This window comes from Leptodactylus fuscus, chromosome 7 (genome assembly GCF_031893055.1).
Source record: "Leptodactylus fuscus isolate aLepFus1 chromosome 7, aLepFus1.hap2, whole genome shotgun sequence".
NCBI classification, from domain to species: Eukaryota; Metazoa; Chordata; class Amphibia; order Anura; family Leptodactylidae; genus Leptodactylus; species Leptodactylus fuscus.
In genome coordinates this window covers 144,303,427-144,330,557 of record NC_134271.1, presented here as the reverse complement: position 1 = coordinate 144,330,557, position 27,131 = coordinate 144,303,427, and the positions used below count along the sequence as shown (strand labels likewise).

Here is a 27,131-nt window from a genome sequence, read left to right as displayed (position 1 = left end):
CTTGTACATAGGAGCAGTATTATAGTAGTTATATTCTTGTACATAAGAGCAGTATTATAGTACTTATATTCTTGTACATAGGAGCAGTATTATAGTAGTTATATTCTTGTACATAGGGGGCAGTATTATAGTAGTTATATTCTTGTACATAGGAGTAGTATTATAGTAGTTATATTCTTGTACATAGGAGTAGTATTATAGTAGTTATATTCTTGTACATAGAGCAGTATTATAGTAGTTATATTCTTGTACATAGGAGCAGTATTATAGTAGTTATATTCTTGTACATAGGAGCAGTATTATAGTAGTTATATTCTTGTACAAAGGAGCAGTATTATAGTAGTTATATTCTTGTACATAAGAGCAGTATTATAGTACTTATATTCTTGTACATAGGAGCAGTATTATAGTAGTTATATTCTTGTACATAGGGGGCAGTATTATAGTAGTTATATTCTTGTACATAGGAGTAGTATTATAGTAGTTATATTCTTGTACATAGGAGGTAGTATTATAGTAGTTATATTATTGTACATAGGAGGTAGTATTATAGTAGTTATATTCTTGTACATAGGAGCAGTATTATAGTAGTTATATTCTTGTACATTGGAGCAGTATTATAGTAGTTATATTCTTGTACATAGGGGGCAGTGTTATAGTAGTTATATTCTTGTACACAGAGGATAGTATTATAGTAGTTATATTCTTGTACACAGAGGATAGTATTATAGTAGTTATTTTCTTGGACATGGGAGCTCTTTTATATTGGGGGCAGTGTTGACAAACTAAACACACCAATATCACCTCAACTATTTCACCCAGTTATGTCTTGAACAATGTATGCAATATATAATGCAGAATACATGACTGATAATGCCGCTGACAACATTACGCAATGACATATAACAATGAATCTATAATTTCCTGTTTACTATCAATCAGACCATCAGACAGGTTGTAGGCAGGTAATGTGAGCCTGACGTGTCTTGTGAAAGACTTTCTGCTGAGCCAATGTATTTAACGCTGTCATATGTGATACTATGTTGCAGAACTGATGTATCTAAGCCAGTGGAGGGGGATACAGCTTGTCCAGTAAGTGTATCTCTATTTACATTCCTGTTCACCAGGGTTCGTCATGTATATGGGGTAACTTTATCTGGTACAGACTTCATATAACATCTGTCTGTTGCTGTGTCAGGCTTCGGAGACCTTTGGATTGTCAGATGTGCCAAGACACGTCCTGGGGAGGGGGAGAGGGTGTGCCCAGGTCCTGTATAGGGAAGTCCTTGTACTGACTGCAGGGCGGGATCAGCACTGACATTAAATGTCTCGTATAGAGTCGTATAGAGCTTCACTTTCTGCCTCCTCTGCTGCGATCTTCTGCCAACAGCCATGGGCAGCCATTCCACCAACATGAGGGTCAAGCTGCCCCTCTTCTGCCTCTTGCTTGAAGCCATCACCATCATCCTTTTTGCCATTTTCGTGAGGTATGACCACGAAACGGACGCCAGCGCTTGGCACCAGCAGAACGTTTCCGACTACGACAACGATTTCTACTATCGGTACCCAAGTAAGTACCCATCACCGATCTATTCCAAATTGCAAGGGGTTATTCTTATGGTTGTTCTTTCTGCTTGCTGTCAATGAATTGCGACCTTTCCATCATCTAATATATCTCACAGCTGAGGATTTGTTGCAATGTATTCAGCCTAGCTAATCCTCCATTGATACACTGTAAAGTTATGTGGCGCAATACACTGACAGCAAGCAGGGATCCGGAATAGACGAGGAGCTGATGCACAAAGTGTATTGGAAAGTTGCAAAAAGTTTCATTTTAGAAAACAAAAAAATCTTAGAGACCCTGATATAACGGAAGTTAAAGGGATATTACAAGAAATTTGCAAGGTGGCAAATTCCCCCAGGTTTCCCTAAGAAGCTATTAAGATGGTTCAGATCATCCTTCATGGTATTTGGTATCAGAGTCGACTCTAAGTTATAGAAATCTGCAGGGAAATATAAAAATCCTAGTAACAATATTACTCCTGCCCAGTCGTCCATAACCCACTGCAGGGCGGGTAAAAAAGTGGGGTAACATCCAGTGCGAATTGACCCCATGGGATAGTATCATGGTTGGCCCAACCTCATAAACTAGCATCCAGTACTGAGATAATGTCCAATTCTGGGGTCCCCAATGAGACATTGCCTGGTCTGGAGACAACCTGTGGTCCATGCACCTGGTATCTAAAAACATCTGATACAATGTCCACTGCCAGGTAGCCCAATAGACCACTAGAATGTACCCAGATGGATAAACATCTAGTATCTGGAGGTCCTCTGGTCAACTGATGACCTCATGGTGTCCTTATGGGTAATCAAGCACTTTTTGTGATCCTTGGTTGTCTTTTAGTGAAGCACCTACTACCTGGTTATTATGTGGTCAAGTATGGTCTCTGGTGGCTCTGTAATGAAGCAACTACTCCCTGGTTGTCCTGTGGTCTAGTATGTAAAACTAGTGGCCCTGTGGTTAAACAACCACTTCCTAGTGGTCCTACAGTATGTTGGAGACACATCCAGTCAATGGTGGCCCAGTAGCTAGGCAAAGGATTGCTGGTGGCCCTGTGGTCTACTATCCATTCATTGGTGATCCTGTGGACCATCTCCTATAAGTGGGTCCTATTGGAACTGTATCTTCCCTCTTCCACCATTACTCTGTAGGCATCTTGACTTTCCAGGATTCGGAAATCTTTCAACACAATAGAAAGTAAACAACCGTTGATGCTCAGCTGTCATCGACTGGTTCCGCAGTGGTGAAAAAAACTTGTGAAATTTCACGGTGGTTTTCAAGTTCAAGACACAACCTGAAAAACCAGACCGGGCATTAAAGAGACAAAACAAGGGTGGCGAGTACAGCCCGGAAAATTAACCCATTAAGTTTGGAAATTGGGGCGAGCTCTCCACTAATGGATCATATTAGTATTACTGAGTATCTGTCACCCCAGAAGGTCTTCACTATGGAGGAAAAATTCTGGAACGTTCTAATCTACTTTGAGTTTTCCATTTTTACCATTTTTGGAATTTCTGTGGCATCAAAAAGTCACAAAAAGTTCAACATTTGGGGATAATTTCCACAAAAAGTCAGTGCCTTTGAGTTTAATGTGGGCTGGGCCTTTGACAAATTTAGTAGAATAGACAAGTAGGTTGCGTGGACGTTACGTCGTGGCACATCGGATGCCAAGAAATACGACGTATTTACTGCTGGTACGTCTTGCCCTAGTGTGTCTTAGTAAATAGGCACATTTCAAAAACATAAATCTGTAGCTCTAGCGCCACCTGTTGGAGGGTAAACATCCTACAAGTCAATGTCCGACCTTGGCCTCGTACTATGTTAATTTTTTTCTGTTATTTTTTTATTCGGTGGCTGGAAATCCAATGTGACCGTAAACAGTAACCCCATTCATGCCGCGAATAGCGTGCTCTCTCAACCTCCTCGGTGACCTCATGTACCCGGGGTCACCCCTGAGGCCTGTGATTGACCTCCAAAGAGACCCCACAGTATAATAACTTACCGCAAGGTATATCGTGGCCGCCATTTTATTTAGTCCAAGACGAATCCCATATTGTTTAGTTTTGTTAAAAACCAAATAATTTCGGCACAGTTGGGAGAAATGTCAACAAACCGAGTCGGAGCTGGAAAGTCACCCAGCTTTCCCAGGAACAGATATAGTTAACCCCTTAAGGACCAAACCTATCTTAACAAAGATGACAAATTTCTTTACTCTTTTGCATTGCCACATTCAGAGATTCATACATTTATTTATTTTTCAATGTAGTTGAATGGGGACTTATTTTTTGTGGATTGGGTTGATTTTTTCAAGGGCACTACTATGTTGTCACTTTATATTGATTGATTTTTATTTATTTTTTTAATTCACTTTTTATTGATATTGTTTGCTGTGCGGTATAAGTATTGTATATTAATATAAATTGGGTTTGTACTTAACAAAGTTTTAACAACACAAGGCAGGAAACTCTATGGACTGGGCCTTTAGTCCTTACAGGTTTAACCGTTGATGTATACGGATCACTGGGTATAATAATAAGTAATCTAACTGAGATGTCACACATGGGCGACGGGACGTGACAATATGAGAGCAGCCGTCGTCATTTTCAAGCGCCATTACACCAGGTACATATAAACATGGCACAAGATGACATTAGTGGTGCCAGCACCCAATATACTCACCCCCGCAATGAGGTCAGGAGCGGCCAAGGAAAGGAGACCAGTTACTAAATGGACAATACCCAGCTCTGACCAGTACCACCCTCCAAATATCATGTCCTGAGTGAGCCTAGACTGGTGTGCAGTGTATAAGGATGGATTACACATGGAAGACAAGAATACCCCAACTCAGCAGATACTATCATATATGATAAGCTCAGGTACACAGGTCAGCAAATATTATTGTCTCTCTAACATTCAACTCAGTCGGCACTTCAGCTGCCCTGCGACCTTCTAATCGGGATTATGGTGGAGAAAAACTCAATCCAGACAATTTATACCTGATAGATTAACAGGGTGGTGTTACACATCAGTGATGAGAGGGGCAGAAATAATAGAAGGAGGGACAAAGTGACAGAGGAACCGACATATCATCTACAGTACTATCTGATTGTTAACATAGGAGCAGTATTATAGTAGTTATATTCCTGTACATAGGAATAGTATTATAGTAGTTATATTCTTGTACATAGGAGTAGTATTATAGTAGTTATATTCTTGTACATAGGAGCAGTATTATAGTAGTTATATTCTTGTACATAGGAGTAGTATTATAGTAGTTATATTCTTGTACATAGGAGCAGTATTATAGTAGTTATATTCTTGTACATAGGAGCAGTATTATAGTAGTTATATTCTTGTACATAGGAGTAGTATTATAGTAGTTATATTCTTGCACATAGGAGGTAGTATTATAGTAGTTATATTCTATTACATAGGGGCAGTATTATAGTAGTTGTATTCTTGTACATAAGAGCAGTAGTATTATAGTAGTTATATTCTTGTACATAGAAGGTAGTATTATAGTAGTTGTATTCTTGTACATAGGAGTAGTATTATAGTAGTTATATTCTTGTACATAAGAGCAGTAGTATTATAGTAGTTATATTCTTGTACATAGGAGTAGTATTATAGTAGTTATATTCTTGTACATAGGGGGCAGTATTTTAGTAGTTATATTCTTGTACATAGGGGCAGTATTATAGTAGTTATATTCTTGTACATAGGAGCAGTATTATAGTAGTTATATTCTTGTACATAGGAGGTAGTATTCTAGTAGTTATATTCTTGTACATAGGAGTAGTATTATAGTAGTTATATTCTTGTACATAGGAGTAGTATTATAGTAGATATATTCTTGTACATAGGAGCAGTATTATAGTAGTTATATTCTTGTAAATAGGAGGCAGTATTATAGTAGTTATATTCTTGTACGTAGGGGGCAGTATTATAGTAGTTATATTCTTGTACATAGGTGTAGTATTATAGTAGTTATATTCTTGTATATAGGAGTAGTATTATAGTAGTTATATTCTTGTACATAGGAGCAGTATTATAGTAGTTATATTCTTGTACATAGGGGCAGTATTATAGTAGTTATATTCTTGTACATAGGAGTAGTATTATAGTAGTTATATTCTTGTACATAGGAGCAGTATTATAGTAGTTATACTGTATTCTTGCACATAGGAGTAGTATTATAGTAGTTATATTCTTGTATATAGGAGCAGTATTATAGTAGTTATATTCTTGTATATAGGAGGTAGTATTATAGTAGTTATATTCTTGTATATAGGAGTAGTATTATAGTAGTTATATTCTTGTATATAGGAGCAGTATTATAGTAGTTATATTCTTGTACATAGGAGCAGTATTATAGTAGTTATATTCTTGTACATACGAGGTAGTATTATAGTAGTTATATTCTTGTACATAGGAGCAGTATTATAGTAGTTATATTCTTGTACCTAGGAGCAGTATTATAGTACAAAGACAAAAAGAGAAACACCGAGCGCCAAATATGGTGTAGTATTTTTACACGTGGATAATTTTTGTGTGTAGAAGACCAATTGGCTTCTTACCTTCTCATGTTGTGAGACGTCACAACATCAAATTAGACCAATAATATTGACCGTGGTGGCAGCACCTGTCTCCCTTCTTGTGGACCAAGGTACACAGCAGTAGTAAAGGATATAGTCCCTCAGGGTCAAAACCCAATCAGGCGTGGAGGTATAAGGGATAGTGCGCACAAAACCAATGATCAGCTTTTAAACTTCCAATAGATTTATTCTTTAAAATACAAGCACAACGCGTTTCGGGCTATCCGAAAATTCACTCTACAATCTACGTACTTTATACAAATTTGAGACAATGGACATGTCTATTCCTTTATTTACAGTGTTTGATATATAGGCCCTAAGGTATTGTGGCATTATAATTGAAGTCTGGGAATACTTGAGTTTTGTTCTACTAGAATTGTTTTTCTGACTTCTATGTTGTCTTTTTACATTTTTTAAATGGTATTTAAAATTTCTTTAAAAATCCTCATTAAAATTCCTAATTTTCAAAGCTAAGTTGATTTGTTCGCCCTCTAGTGTTCAATGACAGTAATTACAAGAATTTTTTGGATTTTTTTTTGCTGATCATTTGCCTTATATTTACTATTCCTCTTTTTTTGATAGGTTTCCAAGATGTCCACACCATGATCTTCATTGGCTTCGGCTTCCTGATGACTTTCCTCAGGCTTTACGGTTTCAGCAGCGTGGCCTTCAACTTCCTGATCGCAGCCTTTGGTCTCCAATGGTCCACGCTCATCCAAGGATTCTTCCATGGATTCCATGATGGAAAAATCCACGTTGGTATAGAAAGGTGAGAATGTGTGATATGGCCATGATCATATCTGGTCACCTGAGAATGATCAATAGATACTTGGAACATAGCAGGACACGTGGTGTTTGCTTTGTACGATTGCCCAACTTTTTTTTTTTCACAACAAAAGAAAAAAATCATTGCAATGTGCTTGGCAAGAGATAAAGTCATGGTTATCTATAGAACGCTATCATATGCCATAAATTACTCCCAGATTTATGGACTTGACACAATTTTCACAATTTTTTTTCGCCATTTTATGATAATTTGGCCACTAGGGGGCAGTGTTCCGTAGACACAGTCCTAAGTCATGTATTCAATTTCTAGGGTACTCATGCCAGGAGGAGGCAGTTTTAACTCTTTAGTGACTGGCCAATATCCCAATGAAACAAATCTATTCATCGGTCACTAATGGGTTAAAGAGTCTTCCCATAGTAGACCACCCCTTTAACTCAGCAAGCTATAAGTAAAATAAAAAGCACATTTGGTGGAATTTAGCCTTTCGATTACACAATGCCTAGTCTTTGATCTGCATTTCATAACAGGCTACATCGATAGATCAATGGGAGCCCGCGGCCTGCACCCTTTCACTGCTGGAATAATATTTCGGAGATATGTTTTTTTTGCAAGGGATTTTCCAGCACTATGATGTAGAATTCTCCTTTCTCTTACTAAATCGGTGATATCATGTTCATTGGTCTCATGGCCAGGCTGCAGCTCAGCCCCATTCAAATGAATAGGGTAGAGCTGTAATACCAAGTATGGCCACTATACAATCTATGGCGCTGTGCTTGGCAAAAAGTGAAAAGGTCACATAGGTCAATACCATAGTCCCGGAAAACCGCTCTTTATGAGATCAGTGTAGAAAATGTAGCAATATTTTTTGTGGTGCCAAAACTTAAAGGGTTAGAAAATATGGCCGCTCTCTTCTTCTCAGGAAGTGACATCACATCCATGGGTCACGTGACAATGTTACTTCTTAGATGAATGGACTGGATTGGATTAAAGCGTGGCCATGTGACCAACAGATGTGATGTCACTTCCTGAGAAGAAAAAGGCAGCCATGTTTTATAATCCTCCTGAGTAACCCCTTTAAAGGTTCAGGTTCACTTACATCATGGCTTCTACTTTTTTGGGGTTTCTTGGGTCTTCCTGGAGTGTAAGACTGTCACAGTTCCTTCCAAACAAAATTTACTATATCGAATGTTATAGGGCCCAATAACAACCTAAATAGGGCTCGTAGACAGTGCTAACATACTAGCGCCATAGTCTTAGAAAGAGATTAATCTAAAAATACTGTTATAGACTGGCAAAGGCTCCAGTTCGGGTTTCCATTCGGGAAGTCCGCTTGAGGACCTACATGCATAAAAAAAACCTGCAGACCCATAGACTATAATGGGGTCCGTGTGGTTTCCGCATGAAACATGCAGAGAGAAAAGTGCTGCTTGCTGGACGTTTTTTGCTCCACATATATTGCGCGGAAACTGAGCCGAAACCACACGGACCCCATTATAGTTTATGGGGTCCACGGGTTTCCCAGATAACTGCATTTTTATGCATATAGGTTTCTGTTCCCAAGTGGACTCTGCAAATGGAAACCCGAACGCCGATGCAAACTGGGCCTAAGTAATACCCCACCCCATGCCATGAAGTTGACATGAAGTTGCCAAGTGAACTCTGCAAATGGAAACCCGAACGCCGATGCAAACTGGGCCTAAGTAATACCCCACCCCATGCCATGAAGTTTAAGATAAGCATATGTCTCGACCCTTGAGAAGGTCACAGTTACTGGTTAGAGGTTGTGATGCCCCATGTCATATGGCGATGTATATGATAATTTGGCAATGACTCCCCTTGTATGTTTGCAGTTAATGGGAGAGACCATTTTTTCTAGATTATTTTTAAGGAGTCCTATGGATGGGATCCAATGGGTATGAACACCACTGTCTCAGTCGGTTTAGATGCCTATAGTGTGTACGAAGGGCTATCCCTGTCCCTTATGTTATACTCTCCTATCTCCTTAGTATGATCAATGCCGACTTCTGCACCGGAGCTGTTCTCATCTCCTTCGGAGCTCTCCTTGGCAAGACCAGTCCTGTCCAGCTCATCGTTATGACTCTCTTCGAAGTGACTCTATTTGGAATCAATGAGTACATCATTCTTAATATTCTTGGGGTAAGTGACAACGTGTGGCTCATCCCATCTTCTCCCTTCGATATGGCTCCTCCTGGTATATTTTGCACAGAATTTGGCATAGGGTTTTTATTTAATTTATTTTTTATACTTTCTCCAAACTTTTTACACTTTCTTTTTATTTATTTTTTCTGCCCTACAAGGAGACTTGAACCCAGGATCAATTTCCCCCCGTACAATATACTGCAATACTATTGTATTAGGCCAAGGCTGGTAGGAGGCAAATGATTGCCTTCTTGGATGCCCTGGTAAGCCACTGGGACCCCATGATCTCACCCAAAGGGGTGAACGAAGGGACTCTCGCCCACATTACCATCCAAATCCCGTCTTTGCTATTGATCATGGCATCTGACAGATCTTTCGTTGTGGTTAATCCCGGATCCTGTATGTATTATACAGCCGGAACCGAAGCCCGAAGAACAGCTTTCCTGGTTCTAACTGGATCTCGAGGTTCCTAGCTTGAGTTTTTCATAAAATTGTAGGCCCAGAAATAACAGAGACATGATAATATACTGATACATCTGACATTGTTCTCTGCATTGCTCTTCTTAGGCCAAGGATGCCGGCGGCTCGATGACCATCCATACATTCGGAGCTTACTTTGGGCTGGTGGTGTCTCGTGTGCTGTACAGGCCTCACCTGGACAAAAGTCGTAACAGAGAGGGATCTGTCTATCATTCAGATCTCTTCGCCATGATCGGTATATACCAATTACTCACGTCAGATATTATATATTCAGGATCATTATTTATTCAGTCCTATATACAAAAAATACTGTCTAGACCAGGGGTCTCAAACTCAACTCAGCATGTGGGCCGCAGAGCAAGATCCCAGCCAGTCGGTGGGCCGCACGGCGGCAAATTTAGCTCCACCCACTTTTATGTTGACTCCGCCCATTCATTTTTCATGTGCCCCCACACTGTATAATCCTCCTACAGTCACCCGTAAACTATATGTCCCCCCTCCATCTTTCCCCCAGTTACATATATACCCTTCATCTGCCCCCAGATTCATGTCCCCCCATCTCTGCCCCCAGATTCATGTCCCTCCATTTCTGTCCCCAGTTTCATGTCCCCCCATCTCTGCCCCCAGATTCATGTCCCTCCATTTCTGCCCCCAGTTTCATGTCCCCCCATCTCTGCCCCCAGATTCATGGCCCTCCATTTCTGCCCCAGTGTCATGCCGTTCTCCCCCCTCCCTTCGTCTGCCCCCAGTGTCATGAACCCCTTCATTCCACCTCAATGTTTAAAGAGGACGTTTCACCATTTTGCCCACAGGCAGTTTTATATACTGACGGAAAGCTGACAGTGCGCTGAGTTCAGCACACTGTCGGCTTTCCCGATGTGGGCCCAGTGTGAAGAGCTTACGGTCCGGTACCGTAGCTCTTCTATGGTCAGAAGAGCGTCTCTGACACTCAGTCAGAGACGTCCTTCTTCACAGCACAGCCAATCGCCCATAGACGAGCATTATCAGGGAGGGAGCGGGGGTGTTCCTCCCGGCTCTCACAGCACAGCGCGATTGGCTGTGCTGTGAAGAAGGACGTCTCTGACTGAGTGTCAGAGACGCTCTTCTGACCATAGAAGAGCTACGGTACCGGCCGTAAGCTCTTCACACTGGGCCCACATCGGGAAAGCCGACAGTGTGCTGAACTCAGCGCACTGTCAGCTTTCCGTCAGTATATAAAACTGCCTGTGGGCAAAATGGTGAAACGTCCGGATTCAACTTGGATCCGGCGTCCCTAGGCTTGAGACCCCTGGTCTAGACTATAACCCCCCCTCCCCCGTGGCTGGTCCACATGAGGATACACTGGCCAATGATGTGTCTATAGCACTATTGTTTAGTTAATGAATACAGTATATTAGCATAGTCTTATCATATCAGCCCTATATAATGGTATGTTTGCACAATATGCTCGTATTAGATAACTGAGAATGGATAGACGTGCTATTCCCTATGTAAGTCTTTACTGTTTTCATCCCAGGAACTATATATCTGTGGATGTTCTGGCCGAGCTTCAATTCTGCTGTCACGGCCCACGGAGACGACCAACACCGAACTGTGATGAACACCTACTACTCTCTGGCTGCCTGCACACTGTCCACATTCGCACTGTCCTCCCTGCTGAACAATGAAGGGAAGCTGGATATGGTAGAGAGAAATATTACATAGGTTATACATAATAAAAATTTCTTTGTATGACAAGTGGAAATCACAACTATTCTTACTACATAGCATAAAAACTATAATACTAACATACTACTATGATAATACTACAACAACTACTATAATACTGCTCCTATGTGCAACAATATAACTACTATAATACTGCTCCTATGTACAAGAATATAACTACTATAATACTGCTCCTATGTACAAGAATATAACTACTATAATACTACCTCCTATGTACAAGAATATAATTACTATAATACTACTCCTATGTACAAGAATATAACTACTATAATACTGCCCCCTATGTACAAGAATATAACTACTATAATACTACCCCCTATGTACAAGAATATAACTACTATAATACTACCCCCTATGTACAAGAATATAACTACTATAATACTACCTCCTATGTACAAGAATATAACTACTATAATACTGCTCCTATGTACAAGAATATAACTACTATAATACTGCTCCTATGTACAAGAATATAACTACTATAATACTGCTCCTATGTACAAGAATATAACTACTATAATACTACTCCTATGTACAAGAATATAACTACTATAATACTACTCCTATGTACAAGAATATAACTACTATAATACTTCTCCTATGTACAAGAATATAACTACTATAATACTGCTCCTATGTACAAGAATATAACTACTATAATACTACATCCTATATACAAGAATATAACTACTATAATACTGCTCCTATGTACAAAAATATAACTATTATAATACTACCTCCTATATACAAGAATATAACTACTATAATACTACCTCCTATATACAAGAATATAACTACTATAATACTACCTCCCATATACAAGAATATAACTACTATAAAACTGCTGCAATGTACAAGAATATAACTACTATAATACTGCTCCTATGTACAAGAATATAACTACTATAATACTGCTCCTATGTACAAGAATATAACTACTATAATACTGCTCCTATGTACAAGAATATAACTACTATAATACTGCTCCTATGTACAAGAATATAAATACTATAATACTGCTCCTATGTACAAGAATATAACTACTATAATACTGCCCCCTATGTACAAGAATATAACTACTATAATACTGCCCCCTATGTACAAGAATATAACTACAATAATACTGCCTCCTATGTACAAGAATATAACTACTACAATACTGGCCCTTTGTACAAGAATATAACTACTATAATACTGCCTCCTATGTACAAGAATATAACTACTATAATACTGCCCCCTATGTACAAGAATATAACTACTATAATACTGCTCCTATGTACAAGAATATAACTACTATAATACTACTCCTATGTACAAGAATATAACTACTATAATACTGCCCCCTATGTACAAGAATATAACTACTATAATACTGCTCCTATGTACAAGAATATAACTACTATAATACTGCTCCTATGTACAAGAATATAAATACTATAATACTGCTCCTATGTACAAGAATATAACTACTATAATACTGCCCCCTATGTACAAAAATATAACTACTATAATACTGCCCCCTATGTACAAGAATATAACTACAATAATACTGCCTCCTATGTACAAGAATATAACTACTACAATACTGGCCCTTTGTACAAGAATATAACTACTGTAATACTGCCTCCTATGTACAAGAATATAACTACTATAATACTGCCCCCTATGTACAAGAATATAACTACTATAATACTACCTCCTATATACAAGAATATAACTACTATAAAACTGCTCCAATGTACAAGAATATAACTACTATAATACTGCTCCTATGTACAAGAATATAACTACTATAATACTGCTCCTATGTACAAGAATATAACTACTATAATACTGCTCCTATGTACAAGAATATAACTACTATAATACTGCTCCTATGTACAAGAATATAAATACTATAATACTGCTCCTATGTACAAGAATATAACTACTATAATACTGCCCCCTATGTACAAGAATATAACTACTATAATACTGCCCCCTATGTACAAGAATATAACTACAATAATACTGCCTCCTATGTACAAGAATATAACTACTACAATACTGGCCCTTTGTACAAGAATATAACTACTATAATACTGCCTCCTATGTACAAGAATATAACTACTATAATACTGCTCGTATGTGCAAGAATATAACTACTATAATACTACTCCTATGTACAAGAATATAACTACTATAATACTGCTCCTATGTACAAGAATATAACTACTATAATACTACTCCTATGTACAAGAATATAACTACTATAATACTGCTCCTATGTACAAGAATATAACTACTATAATACTGCTCCTATGTACAAGAATATAACTACTATAATACTGCTCCTATGTACAAGAATATAACTACTATAATACTGCTCCTATGTACAAGAATATAACTACTATAATACTTCTCCTATGTACAAGAATATAACTACTATAATGCTACTCCTATGTACAAGAATATAACTACTATAATACTACTCCTATGTACAAGAATATAACTACTATAATACTACTCCTATGTACAAGAATATAACTACTATAATATTGCTCCTATGTACAAGAATATAACTACTATAATACTGCCTCCTATGTACAAGAATATAACTACTATAATACTGCCCCTATGTACAAGAATATAACTACTATAATACTGCCCCTATGTACAAGAATATAACTACTATATTACTGCCCCCTATGTACAAGAATATAACTACTATAATACTACTCCTATGTACATGAATATAACTACTATAATACTGCTCCTATGTACAAGAATATAACTACTATAATACTGCTCCTATGTACAAGAATATAACTACTATAATACTGCTCCTATGTACAAGAATATAAATACTATAATACTGCTCCTATGTACAAGAATATAACTACTATAATACTGCCCCCTATGTACAATAATATAACTACTATAATACTGCCCCCTATGTACAAGAATATAACTAGAGATGAGCGAACACTAAAATGTTCGAGGTTCGAAATTCGATTCGAACAGCCGCTCACTGTTCGAGTGTTCGAATGGGTTTCGAACCCCATTATAGTCTATGGGGAACATAAACTCGTTAAGGGGGAAACCCAAATTCGTGTCTGGAGGGTCACCAAGTCCACTGTGACACCCCAGGAAATGATACCAACACCCTGGAATGACACTGGGACAGCAGGGGAAGCATGTCTGGGGGCATAAAAGTCACTTTATTTCATGGAAATCCCTGTCAGTTTGCGATTTTCGCAAGCTAACTTTTCCCCATAGAAATGCATTGGCCAGTGCTGATTGGCCAGAGTACGGAACTCGACCAATCAGCGCTGGCTCTGCTGGAGGAGGCGGAGTCTAAGATAGCTCCACACCAGTCTCCATTCAGGTCCGACCTTAGACTCCGCCTCCTCCGGCAGAGCCAGCGCTGATTGGCCGAAGGCTGGCCAATTCATTCCTATGCGAATGCAGAGACTTAGCAGTGCTGAGTCAGTTTTGCTCAACTACACATCTGATGCACACTCGGCACTGCTACATCAGATGTAGCAATCTGATGTAGCAGAGCCGAGGGTGCACTAGAACCCCTGTGCAAACTCAGTTCACGCTAATAGAATGCATTGGCCAGCGCTGATTGGCCAATGCATTCTATTAGCCCGATGAAGTAGAGCTGAATGTGTGTGCTAAGCACACACATTCAGCACTGCTTCATCACGCCAATACAATGCATTAGCCAGTGCTGATTGGCCAGAGTACGGAATTCGGCCAATCAGCGCTGGCTCTGCTGGAGGAGGCGGAGTCTAAGATCGCTCCACACCAGTCTCCATTCAGGTCCGACCTTAGACTCCGCCTCCTCCGGCAGAGCCAGCGCTGATTGGCCGAAGGCTGGCCAATGCATTCCTATGCGAATGCAGACTTAGCAGTGCTGAGTCAGTTTTGCTCAACTACACATCTGATGCACACTCGGCACTGCTACATCAGATGTAGCAATCTGATGTAGCAGAGCCGAGGGTGCACTAGAACCCCTGTGCAAACTCAGTTCACGCTAATAGAATGCATTGGCCAGCGCTGATTGGCCAATGCATTCTATTAGCCCGATGAAGTAGAGCTGAATGTGTGTGCTAAGCACACACATTCAGCACTGCTTCATCAAGCCAATACAATGCATTAGCCAGTGCTGATTGGCCAGAGTACGGAATTCGGCCAATCAGCGCTGGCTCTGCTGGAGGAGGCGGAGTCTAAGGTCGGACCTGAATGGAGACTGGTGTGGAGCGATCTTAGACTCCGCCTCCTCCAGCAGAGCCAGCGCTGATTGGCCGAATTCCGTACTCTGGCCAATCAGCACTGGCTAATGCATTGTATTGGCTTGATGAAGCAGTGCTGAATGTGTGTGTGTGTGTGTGCTCACAAAAATCACAATTACACACCCGATAGAGCCCCAAAAAGTTATTTTTAATAACATTCCCCCCTAAATAAAGGTTATCCCTAGCTATCCCTGCCTGTACAGCTATCCCTGTCTCATAGTCACAAAGTTCACATTCTCATATGACCCGGATTTGAAATCCACTATTCGTCTAAAATGGAGGTCACCTGATTTCGGCAGCCAATGACTTTTTCCAATTTTTTTCAATGCCCCCAGTGTCGTAGTTCCTGTCCCACCTCCCCTGCGCTGTTATTGGTGCAAAAAAGGCGCCAGGGAAGGTGGGAGGGGAATCGAATTTTGGCGCACTTTACCACGTGGTGTTCGATTCGATTCGAACATGGCGAACACCCTGATATCCGATCGAACATGTGTTCGATAGAACACTGTTCGCTCATCTCTAAATATAACTACAATAATACTGCCTCCTATGTACAAGAATATAACTACTACAATACTGGCCCTTTGTACAAGAATATAACTACTGTAATACTGCCTCCTATGTACAAGAATATAACTACTATAATACTGCCCCCTATGTACAAGAATATAACTACTATAATACTACCTCCTATATACAAGAATATAACTACTATAAAACTGCTCCAATGTACAAGAATATAACTACTATAATACTGCTCCTATGTACAAGAATATAACTACTATAATACTGCTCCTATGTACAAGAATATAACTACTATAATACTGCTCCTATGTACAAGAATATAACTACTATAATACTGCTCCTATGTACAAGAATATAAATACTATAATACTGCTCCTATGTACAAGAATATAACTACTATAATACTGCCCCCTATGTACAAAAATATAACTACTATAATACTGCCCCCTATGTACAAGAATATAACTACAATAATACTGCCTCCTATGTACAAGAATATAACTACTATAATACTGCCCCCTATGTACAAGAATATAACTACTATAATACTACCTCCTATATACAAGAATATAACTACTATAAAACTGCTCCAATGTACAAGAATATAACTACTATAATACTGCTCCTATGTACAAGAATATAACTACTATAATACTGCTCCTATGTACAAGAATATAACTACTATAATACTGCTCCTATGTACAAGAATATAACTACTATAATACTGCTCCTATGTACAAGAATATAAATACTATAATACTGCTCCTATGTACAAGAATATAACTACTATAATACTGCCCCTATGTACAAAAATATAACTACTATAATACTGCCCCCTATGTACAAGAATATAACTACAATAATACTGCCTCCTATGTACAAGAATATAACTACTACAATACTGGCCCTTTGTACAAGAATATAACTACTGTAATACTGCCTCCTATGTACAAGAATATAACTACTATAATACTGCCCCCTATGTACAAGAATATAACTACTATAATACTACCTCCTATATACAAGAATATAACTACTATAAAACTGCTCCAATGTACAAGAATATAACTACTATAATACTGCTCCTATGTACAAGAATATAACTACTATAATACTGCTCCTATGTACAAGAATATAACTACTATAATACTGCTCCTATGTACAAGAATATAACTACTATAATACTGCTCCTATGTACAAGAATATAAATACTATAATACTGCTCCTATGTACAAGAATATTACTACTATAATACTGCCCCCTATGTACAAGAATATAACTACTATAATACTGCCCCCTATGTACAAGAATATAACTACAATAATACTGCCTCCTATGTACAAGAATATAACTACTACAATACTGGCCCTTTGTACAAGAATATAACTACTATAATACTGCCTCCTATGTACAAGAATATAACTACTATAATACTGCCCCCTATGTACAAGAATATAACTACTATAATACTGCTCCTATGTACAAGAATATAACTACTATAATACTACTCCTATGTACAAGAATATAACTACTATAATACTGCCCCCTATGTACAAGAATATAACTACTATAATACTGCTCCTATGTACAAGAATATAACTACTATAATACTGCTCCTATGTACAAGAATATAAATACTATAATACTACTCCTATGTACAAGAATATAACTACTATAATACTGCCCCTATGTACAAGAATATAACTACTATATTACTGCCCCCTATGTACAAGAATATAACTACTATAATACTACTCCTATGTACATGAATATAACTACTATAATACTGCTCCTATGTACAAGAATATAACTACTATAATACTGCTCCTATGTACAAGAATATAACTAAAAATGTAATCTTATCAAACCGAACGTTCGATATAACGGTCCGCGACTCACAGCTTATAAAAAACTTCTTTTATTTCATCCTCTTAAAAATTCTGTTTGCCACCTTGGACTGAAGTACACATTTAGACACAAAAAAACATAATGTGGACAAAATAGACACTAGACATAGTGAATTAAAAAACGCTAGAAAACTGACGCGTTTCGGGACTATCAAGGCGTCCCTTACTCATAGTGAAACTACTGCTCCTATGTACAAGAATATAACTACTATAATACTACTCCTATGTACAAGAATATAACTACTATAATACTGCTCCATGTACAAGACTATAACTACTGTAATACTACTCCTATGTACAAGAATATAACTACTATAATACTGCTCCTATGTACAAGAATATAACTACTATAATACTGCTCCTATGTACAAGAATATAACTACTATAATACTACCTCCTATGTACAAGAATATAACTACTATAATACTGCTCCTATGTACAAGAATATAACTACTATAATACTACTCCTATGTAAAAGAATATAACTACTATAATACTACCCTATATGTACAAGAATATAACTACTATAATACTGCTCCTATGTACAAGAATATAACTACTATAATACTACTCCTATGTACAAGAATATAACTACTATAATACTACCTCCTATGTACAAGAATATAACTACTATATTACTACTCGTATGTACAAGAATATAACTACTATAATACTACTTCCTATGTACAAGAATATAACTACTATAATACTGCTCCTATGTACAAGAATATAACTACTATGATACTACTCCCATGTACAAGAATATAACTACTATAATACTACTCCTATGTACAAGACTATAACTACTTTAATACTGCTCCTATGTACAAGAATATACCTACTATAATACTACTCCTATGTACAAGAATATAACTACTATAATACTACTCCTATGTACAAGAATATAACTACTATAATACTACTCCTATGTACAAGAATATAACTACTATAATACTACTCCTATGTACAAGAATATAACTACTATAATACTACTCCTATGTACAAGAATATAACTACTATTATACTACCTCCTATGTACAAGACTATAACTACTATAATACTGCTCCTATGTACAAGAATATAACTACTATAATACTACTCCTATGTACAAGAATATAACTACTATAATACTACCCTCTATGTACAAGAATATAACTACTATAATACTGCTCCTATGTACAAGAATATAACTACTATAATACTACTCCTATGTACAAGAATATAACTACTATAATACTACCTCCTATGTACAAGAATATAACTACTATAATACTACTTCCTATGTACAAGAATATAACTACTATAATACTGCTCCTATGTACAAGAATATAACTACTATAATACTACTCCTATGTACAAGAATATAACTACTATATTACTACTCCTATGTACAAGAATATAACTACTATAATACTACTCCTATGTACAAGAATATAACTACTATAATACTACTCCTATGTACAAGAATATAACTACTATAATACTACTCCTATGTACAAGAATATAACTACTATAATACTACCTCCTATGTACAAGACTATAACTACTATAATACTGCTCCTATGTACAAGAATATAACTACTATAATACTACTCCTATGTACAAGAATATAACTACTATAATACTACTCCTATGTACAAGAATATAACTACAATAATACTACTCCTATGTACAAGAATATAACTACTATAATACTACCTCCTATGTACAAGACTATAACTACTATAATACTGCTCCTATGTACAAGAATATAACTACTATAATACTACTCCTATGTACAAGAATATAACTACTATAATACTACTCCTATGTACAAGAATATAACTACTATAATACTGCTCCTATGTACAAGAATATAACTACTATAATACTGCTCCTATGTACAAGAATATAACTACTATAATACTGCTCCTATGTACAAGAATATAACTACTATAGTACTACTCCTATGTACAAGAATATAACTACTATAATACTACCCTCTATGTACAAGATTATAACTACTATAATACTGCTCCTATGTACAAGAATATAACTACTATAATACTACTCCTATGTACAAGAATATAACTACTATAATACTACCTCCTATGTACAAGAATATAACTACTATAATACTACTCCTATGTACAAGAATATAACTACTATATTACTACTCCTATGTACAAGAATATAACTACTATAATACTACTCCTATGTACAAGAATATAACTACTATATTACTACTCCTATGTACAAGAATATAACTACTATAATACTACTCCTATGTACAAGAATATAACTACTATAATACTACTCCTATGTACAAGAATATAACTACTATAATACTGCCCCCTATGTACAAGAATATAACTACTATAATACAGCTCCTATGTACAAGAATATAACTACTATAATACTGCTCCTATGTACAAGAATATAACTACTATAATACTACTCCTATGTACAAGAATATAACTACTATAATACTGCTCCTATGTACAAGAATATAACTACTATAATACTGCTCCTATGTACAAGAATATAACTACTATAGTACTACTCCTATGTACAAGAATATAACTACTATAATACTGCCCCCTATGTACAAGAATATAACTACTATAATACTACTCCTATGTACAAGAATATAACTACTATAATACTGCTCCTATGTACAAGAATATAACTACTATAATACTGCTCCTATGTACAAGAATATAACTACTATAGTACTACTCCTATGTACAAGAATATAACTACTATAATACTGCCCCCTATGTACAAGAATATAACTACTATAATACTACTCCTATGTACAAGAATATAACTACTATAATACTGCTCCTATGTACAAGAATATAACTACTATAATACTGCTCCTATGTACAAGAATATAACTACTATAGTACTACTCCTATGTACAAGAATATAACTACTATAATACTGCCCCCTATGTACAAGAATATAACTACTATAATACTACCTCCTATGTACAAGAATATAACTACTATAATACTACTCCTATGTACAAGAATATAACTACTATAATACTGCTCCTATGTACAAGAATATAACTACTATAATACTACTCCTATGTACAAGAATATAACTACTATAATACTGCTCCTATGTACAAGAATATAACTACTATAATACTGCTCCTATGTACAAGAATATAACTACTATAGTACTACTCCTATGTACAAGAATATAACTACTATAATACTGCCCCCTATGTACAAGAATATAACTACTATAATACTACCTCCTATGTACAAGAATATAACTACTATAATACTACTCCTATGTACAAGAATATAACTACTATAATACAGCTCCTATGTACAAGAATATAACTACTATAATACTACTCCTATGTACAAGAATATAACTACTATAATACTGCTCCTATGTACAAGAATATAACTACTATAATAATACTCCTATATACAAGAATATAACTACTATAATACTACTCCTATGTACAAGAATATAACTACTATAATACTGCTCCTATGTACAAGAATCTAACACTGAATATATACTGCCATGTCGTCTCCTCCTATAGGTTCACATTCAGAATGCAGCTTTGGCTGGTGGTGTTGCAGTGGGAACCTCTGGTGAGATGATGCTGACTCCCTTTGGTGCCATGATAGCGGGCACACTAGCTGGTATTATTTCTACAGTCGGATATAAATTTCTAACAGTGAGTAATGTGGTATCTTCTATAGACTTCAGTATAGAACTTATACAGTAAGTCCCACTCCTGATCTTTCATCATTAATGGACTACTTGTTAACTTACAGCCGATCTTAGACTCCAAGCTGAAGATTCAGGACACATGTGGGGTCCACAACTTACATGGTATGCCCGGCATCCTGGGGGCACTTATAGGAGTTATAGTGACATTTGCTGCAACTGCTGATATCTATGGTGGCGGGTAAGTGACTCGGTATTATTCTCTAATTTCTTCTAATATACCAATTTCATATCTATCTATCTATCTATCTATCTATCTATCTATCTATCATCTATCTATCTATCTATCTATCTATCTATCTATCTATCTCCTATCTATCTATCTATCTATCTATCTATCTTCTATCTATCTATCTATCTATCTATCTATCTATCTATCTATCTATCTATCTTTCTATCTATCTCCTATCTATCTATCTATCTATCTCCTATCTATCTATCTATCTATCTATCTATCTATCTATCTATCTATCTATCTATCTATCTATCTCCTATCTATATCTATCTATCTATCTATCTATCTCCAATCTATCTATCTATCTATCTATCTATCTATCTATCTATCTATCTATCTCCTATCTATCTATCTATCTATCTATCTATCTATCTATCTATCTATCTATGTATCTATTTCCATGTCTGTATATGTATTATCTATCTGTTCGTCTACCTATACATAACTTTTCCATCTTTCCCCTTCCAGAATGAGTGATGTGTTCCCTCTTATCGCCGACTCATCTCGCACCGCCCAGTCTCAGGCCATCTATCAGGGTTTGGCCCTCCTTGTGGCTCTGGGATTTGCCCTGGTTGGCGGGATTGTTGTAGGTGAGTCCAGTAGACTACTTTAGCGTTGTTTATTGTATTGCCGCCACTAGGTGGCAGTGTGTTACCATCATATACAAGAGCCCATTTTTGCTCGAATCTGTTTTCCTACTGTGCGGTAAAGGAATTGGGTTTCCCAAATATTTCATTTATTTTATTATAACCAGGTATTGAAATCTGTAACTTTTTTCTAATACGTTTTATTTTCTAGTTATAGATTGATTTATTTTTTATTCTACTCTCTGTACGATTAAGATGGCGACCATCTTGCCCAAGGCTTCACCTCTGCTCTGTTAACAGCATTTAGTGACACACTTTACAGCAGTCTTGTGGTCTTAGGCAGTGATAGACTGGAGCCGACTCATTGAGGTCTATGGGAGAGTTCTTATTACCATAAGCTGTGACATCATCTCTTGTCAGTGGCTGGAATGATGGCTCAGTGGTGTTATCTATAGAGGTGTCAGTCTATTATTAGGGTTAGACGCCAGAGTGAAGATTTCAGTAGTAGTAGTTTTTTAAAGACATATAGATGGCGGCTTCGAAAATGATAAATAAATTCATCAAAAATTCTGGAATTTTATGTTTCACGTAAAAACTTGGTTTAAAAAAATCTGTAATTTTCTGGTGACTCATTCCCTTTAAGCCAAGTATGTATTCCTGACCCGCGGGCCAATTGCGGTCTGTGTTCAAATTTCCACCGGCTCGCCGGCACTGTTGACCACAGAAGGTTCCTACTGGCCGACCAGAGAACCATTGACTCCCCCACTGGGTCCTCTGCCTTTAGGGCGCCACACTATATCCCCATCTTTACTTCTCAGAAAGTGACACCTGCCTATGTGCCCCGGGTTTTTATCACCATGCTCCACCTCCTTCCAAGCCAAACTTTATTGATAACCACAACATTGTTCCCCCCTCATTCAAAAAATGCTAGCAGATTTTTTGCCATGCAATCCTTGGCCCTTTCCTTTCCTTGTTCAGGGCCAGTCCGGGTCCAGGAACGGCCCCTATTAACTTACCTATCCCTGCTCCTGCTCGCGTCCTCCTCTTCCCTCTTCAGCCTCCAGGGGACCCCAGTGCACTGCACATTACATCATCGCGACCTGATGTGCGGCGCACAGGGCCCATGGAAGGCTGAAGAGGAGGCCACGAACAGTAGCAGGACGCGGTAAGTGAATGCAACCAAGTTCTCCCTGTTTCTGCTGATCTTGTTGTTAAAAAAGAACCTTCTTATCTTCCTTCAGGCTCTATTCCCGGCAGCTTGCTCTGTCTGTGTTACATTGCACTGTCCCACGTGGCTCCGCCCACTGACAAGTCTGCTGATAGCCTAGTGAACTATAGGACCTGTGATGATGTCATCACAGGTCCTTCAGCTGATTTGCACTTCAGCATCTCTTTAGGTCCTAGATCAGTGGTTCTTAACCTGTTTGAGGTACCGAACCCACCAGTGTCATATGCACATTCACCGAACCCTTCTTTAGTGATAAATCAAATATGATTTATTTCCAAATTCAAGACATAGGTATATGTTTTTTTTACTGGTACACAAAATGAACCGTGCATATGGCCTATGATTCGATCAAACCCTGGTTAAGAACCACTGTCCTAGATAGATGTTGAATTGCAAGTCTTTAAAGGACCTTTAATGACATCATCACAGGTCCTTTAACTTTAATAATGTTTAGGGGAAAAAAAAGTCCCGTGACTGCCGCCCCCTCCGAAAGTGCCGCCTGAAGCGGCTGCCTCACCCCGCCTCATTAGAGGTGCGGCCCTGAGTACAATACATCAGGCATAACAGAATTCAAAATCAAAGGCAAACACAGCTCTGCTACATTTATAGAAATGGTATATATCAACACATAAATTTTGTAAAAATTTGTAAAATTTCTCTATTTTTTTTATGCAGGATTTATAATAAAGTTACCGTTCTTTGGCGCTCCATCTGATGCCGAATGTTTTGATGATTCACTGTACTGGGAGGTAAGTCCTAGAGGACGACTATTGTGTCCCTTATCATTTTTTTTTTCAATTTTTACTGATTTTTCAGTTTGTTTTTACATTGCACAAGGTTAAAAAATATTGGAAACCATCAGCAAGCAGACTAGATACTGTTTACAGATATTGTATAGCTTTGTATTATAAGTATGACTTGGTTAAAGGAGGCCGACGCATTTTGGAAGTATAAGTGTATGTCCTTGTGTGGTGTTTTAGGGATTTGGGGGGGGGGGTCATTTGCAATTTTCTGAAGCAAGTGGTTGGTAAATTGTGAAAAATTGGAAGCACCATCATAAGGTTTTTATGGGCCCTGATGACTAGAGATGGGTGTAGGCCCCAAGATATGTTTCGTTCCTCGTTTCGGGTGGCTTGGGCTCCAGATTTGTATTGGGTTAAACAGTTGATGGCAGAAACATCTAATCCAATGTCTGGTCAATATTCACACCATGTGAAGTTTTTTGAAACGTGAGACATTACCCACCAGTAGGTGGCAGCAAAATTCAATTGACTCAAGATTTTTTTTAAAAATGACATCTTCGGCTCTGCTACATCTGACCGCCAACATTTTCATCTCGTTCCAGGTTCCTGAAGAAAGCCACGTGTCCGTGCCCAGCGAGGATCCTGAGCAGCAGCAGACACAGGCATAATCCCACCGGGACACCTAAGTTATATGACATGTGGGCGGAGCTTGAAAATCTCCATAAAGGTCCACACATCTACGCCAACATTCAAGATGGTGGTGCCAAAATGGGCCTCAGATGTCATACCTGGGAAGCGGCACAGGCTTTTACCAAAGTAATGTAAAACTTCGGGCATTGGCCTCGCACCCCGCATTGGAAAAGGTCAAAATATTATATAAAAAAAAAGAAAAAAAATTTTTTTTTACAATTTTATCTTGTAATATTTTTATTCATTTTTTTTTTTTCAAAAGAGATGATGCATGGTAAATTTTATATTAAAAGTGTAGTAAAAATATATGAGCACCACATAAGTATCTATAACTCGATATGTATCCCCGTATAACACTGTATACGGAACTAAAGGAGACCCCCGCCTCTGATTATTATTGTCAGACATATATGGCCTCAATCCGTCAACAAGCCGGCTAGTGGCTGGTAATCAGCGGCGCACCTCCCATGAGGCGACCTGAAGCAAGCGCTTCAGGCGGCGCTATGTCAGGGCCCCAGGGAGGGCGGCATTTTTGCTCACCTAAGCCAAGTCCAGGACAAGCTGTCCTGGACTGGCTTAGCACCGAGCGGTGGATTGGGGAGGCCACTGGAGCAGCGCCGCTTCAGCAGCCTCCCCTCACGCTCAGGCAGAGAGCAGGTCCTCTCCGTGCCTGCTCTCTGCCTGCGAACTCCGCTAAGCCCCGCCACCTTTGCTTAGCACCACCCCTAAGCTCCACCACGCCCGCTCCGCTTTCTGTCGTTCGCCTCGGGCGGCGAACGGGGCAGGTTCACCCCTGGTGGTAATAGATGGTAATTTCTAAATACAGTATACTTAGTACTCCAAGTGCACATGGGTGGGTGAACTTTTCCAAAAGGGCTACGGGTCTTTGATTGGGTCATTGCTCCGTAATATTCCTTGTCACCAGGTAAATTCTAGGCCTCAGGGTATATTAAAGTGATTATATAATACTGAGCCCTACAGCCAGTTTAGAATACTACACCCCTGTGCACTCAAAGTACTAAATACAGACACATGATAGGACTAAAAGCGCCGGCAACTTGTGCGCAGTTTTGAGATAACAACACGAGTTTGATATTCATAAATGAAGCTCCCAATACCGACTCACGCCCAGGCCTGATTCTTCTATTTTTAACCCTATGTGGCCACTGTTCACATTTTTCTGATATTCGTTATATACATAAAATTGTATTTTTAAAGGGCAACTCTACACTTATTCATGGTATTACGTACCAATTTGAAAATGTGATCATCGAAAGTTGGTGTCAAGTAAGAACCTATTTCTGATTTAAAGAGGACCCATCACAACGTCCACCAAATTGAGCTATTTATATCCTCTAGTAGGTGCCCTTACATTGACTTTCTCTACCCCCCACCATCCCTGAGCAATCTGTGCTGTTAGTTTTGGGCAGGGGTGAACCTAGCTTTTTTGCCGCCTGAGGCAGACGACAGAAAGCCGCCCCCCCCCCCCAGGAGGAGGGGGCGGGGCGGCGTTAGCAGGCAGGGAGAGGACCTGCTCTCTGCTAGGCGTCTCTGCTCTGCAGTCGCTTCAGGTCGCCTCATGAGAGGTGCGGCGCTGGTTTTGGGCCCTGATATACTAACTAGTGGGTGGTGTCAGGCAGGCACCATCCACTTGCTATTAGGGAGTCTAGTTAACATATCAGGTACCAAAACTAATGGCACCGGTTGCTCAGGAAAGAAGGGGGGGCTGGAGAAAAAATTCCAACTGTGCCAGAATGAGTGGGGAGAAGCCAAATAGGTGAAACAATGTGTTATTGTTCTCCTCCCCCTTTAAATGTATTTGTCACTTACATATATACACTGTGGTGGCATTTGTTTGCCACAAAGGATTCTGGGACAAGCAAT

At 38.1% G+C, this 27,131-nt stretch overlaps 1 protein-coding gene across 1 annotated transcript; it reads left to right on the top strand.

The window, feature by feature from the left end:
• The first annotated feature begins 1,339 nt into the window (after positions 1-1,339).
• Positions 1,340-25,389, top strand: RHBG (Rh family B glycoprotein). Its single transcript, XM_075283222.1, has 10 exons — positions 1,340-1,570; positions 6,742-6,928; positions 8,953-9,103; positions 9,674-9,821; positions 11,103-11,269; positions 21,574-21,711; positions 21,812-21,945; positions 22,468-22,589; positions 24,490-24,563; positions 25,160-25,389. Exons 1-10 carry the CDS (start codon positions 1,393-1,395, stop codon positions 25,223-25,225), a joined length of 1,365 nt encoding a protein of 454 aa, XP_075139323.1. The 5' UTR covers positions 1,340-1,392; the 3' UTR covers positions 25,226-25,389.
• Positions 25,390-27,131: the final 1,742 nt, after the last annotated feature.

Excerpts from the sequence above, each read along its gene's own strand:
- RHBG (XM_075283222.1), top strand. The coding sequence starts at position 1,393 with ATGGGCAGCCATTCCACCAACATGAGGGTCAAGCTGCCCCTCTTCTGC. Across the intron at positions 9,104-9,673 it reads TCATTCTTAATATTCTTGGG|GCCAAGGATGCCGGCGGCTC; the intron begins GTAAGTGACAAC and ends TGCTCTTCTTAG. Across the intron at positions 9,822-11,102 it reads AGATCTCTTCGCCATGATCG|GAACTATATATCTGTGGATG; the intron begins GTATATACCAAT and ends TTTTCATCCCAG.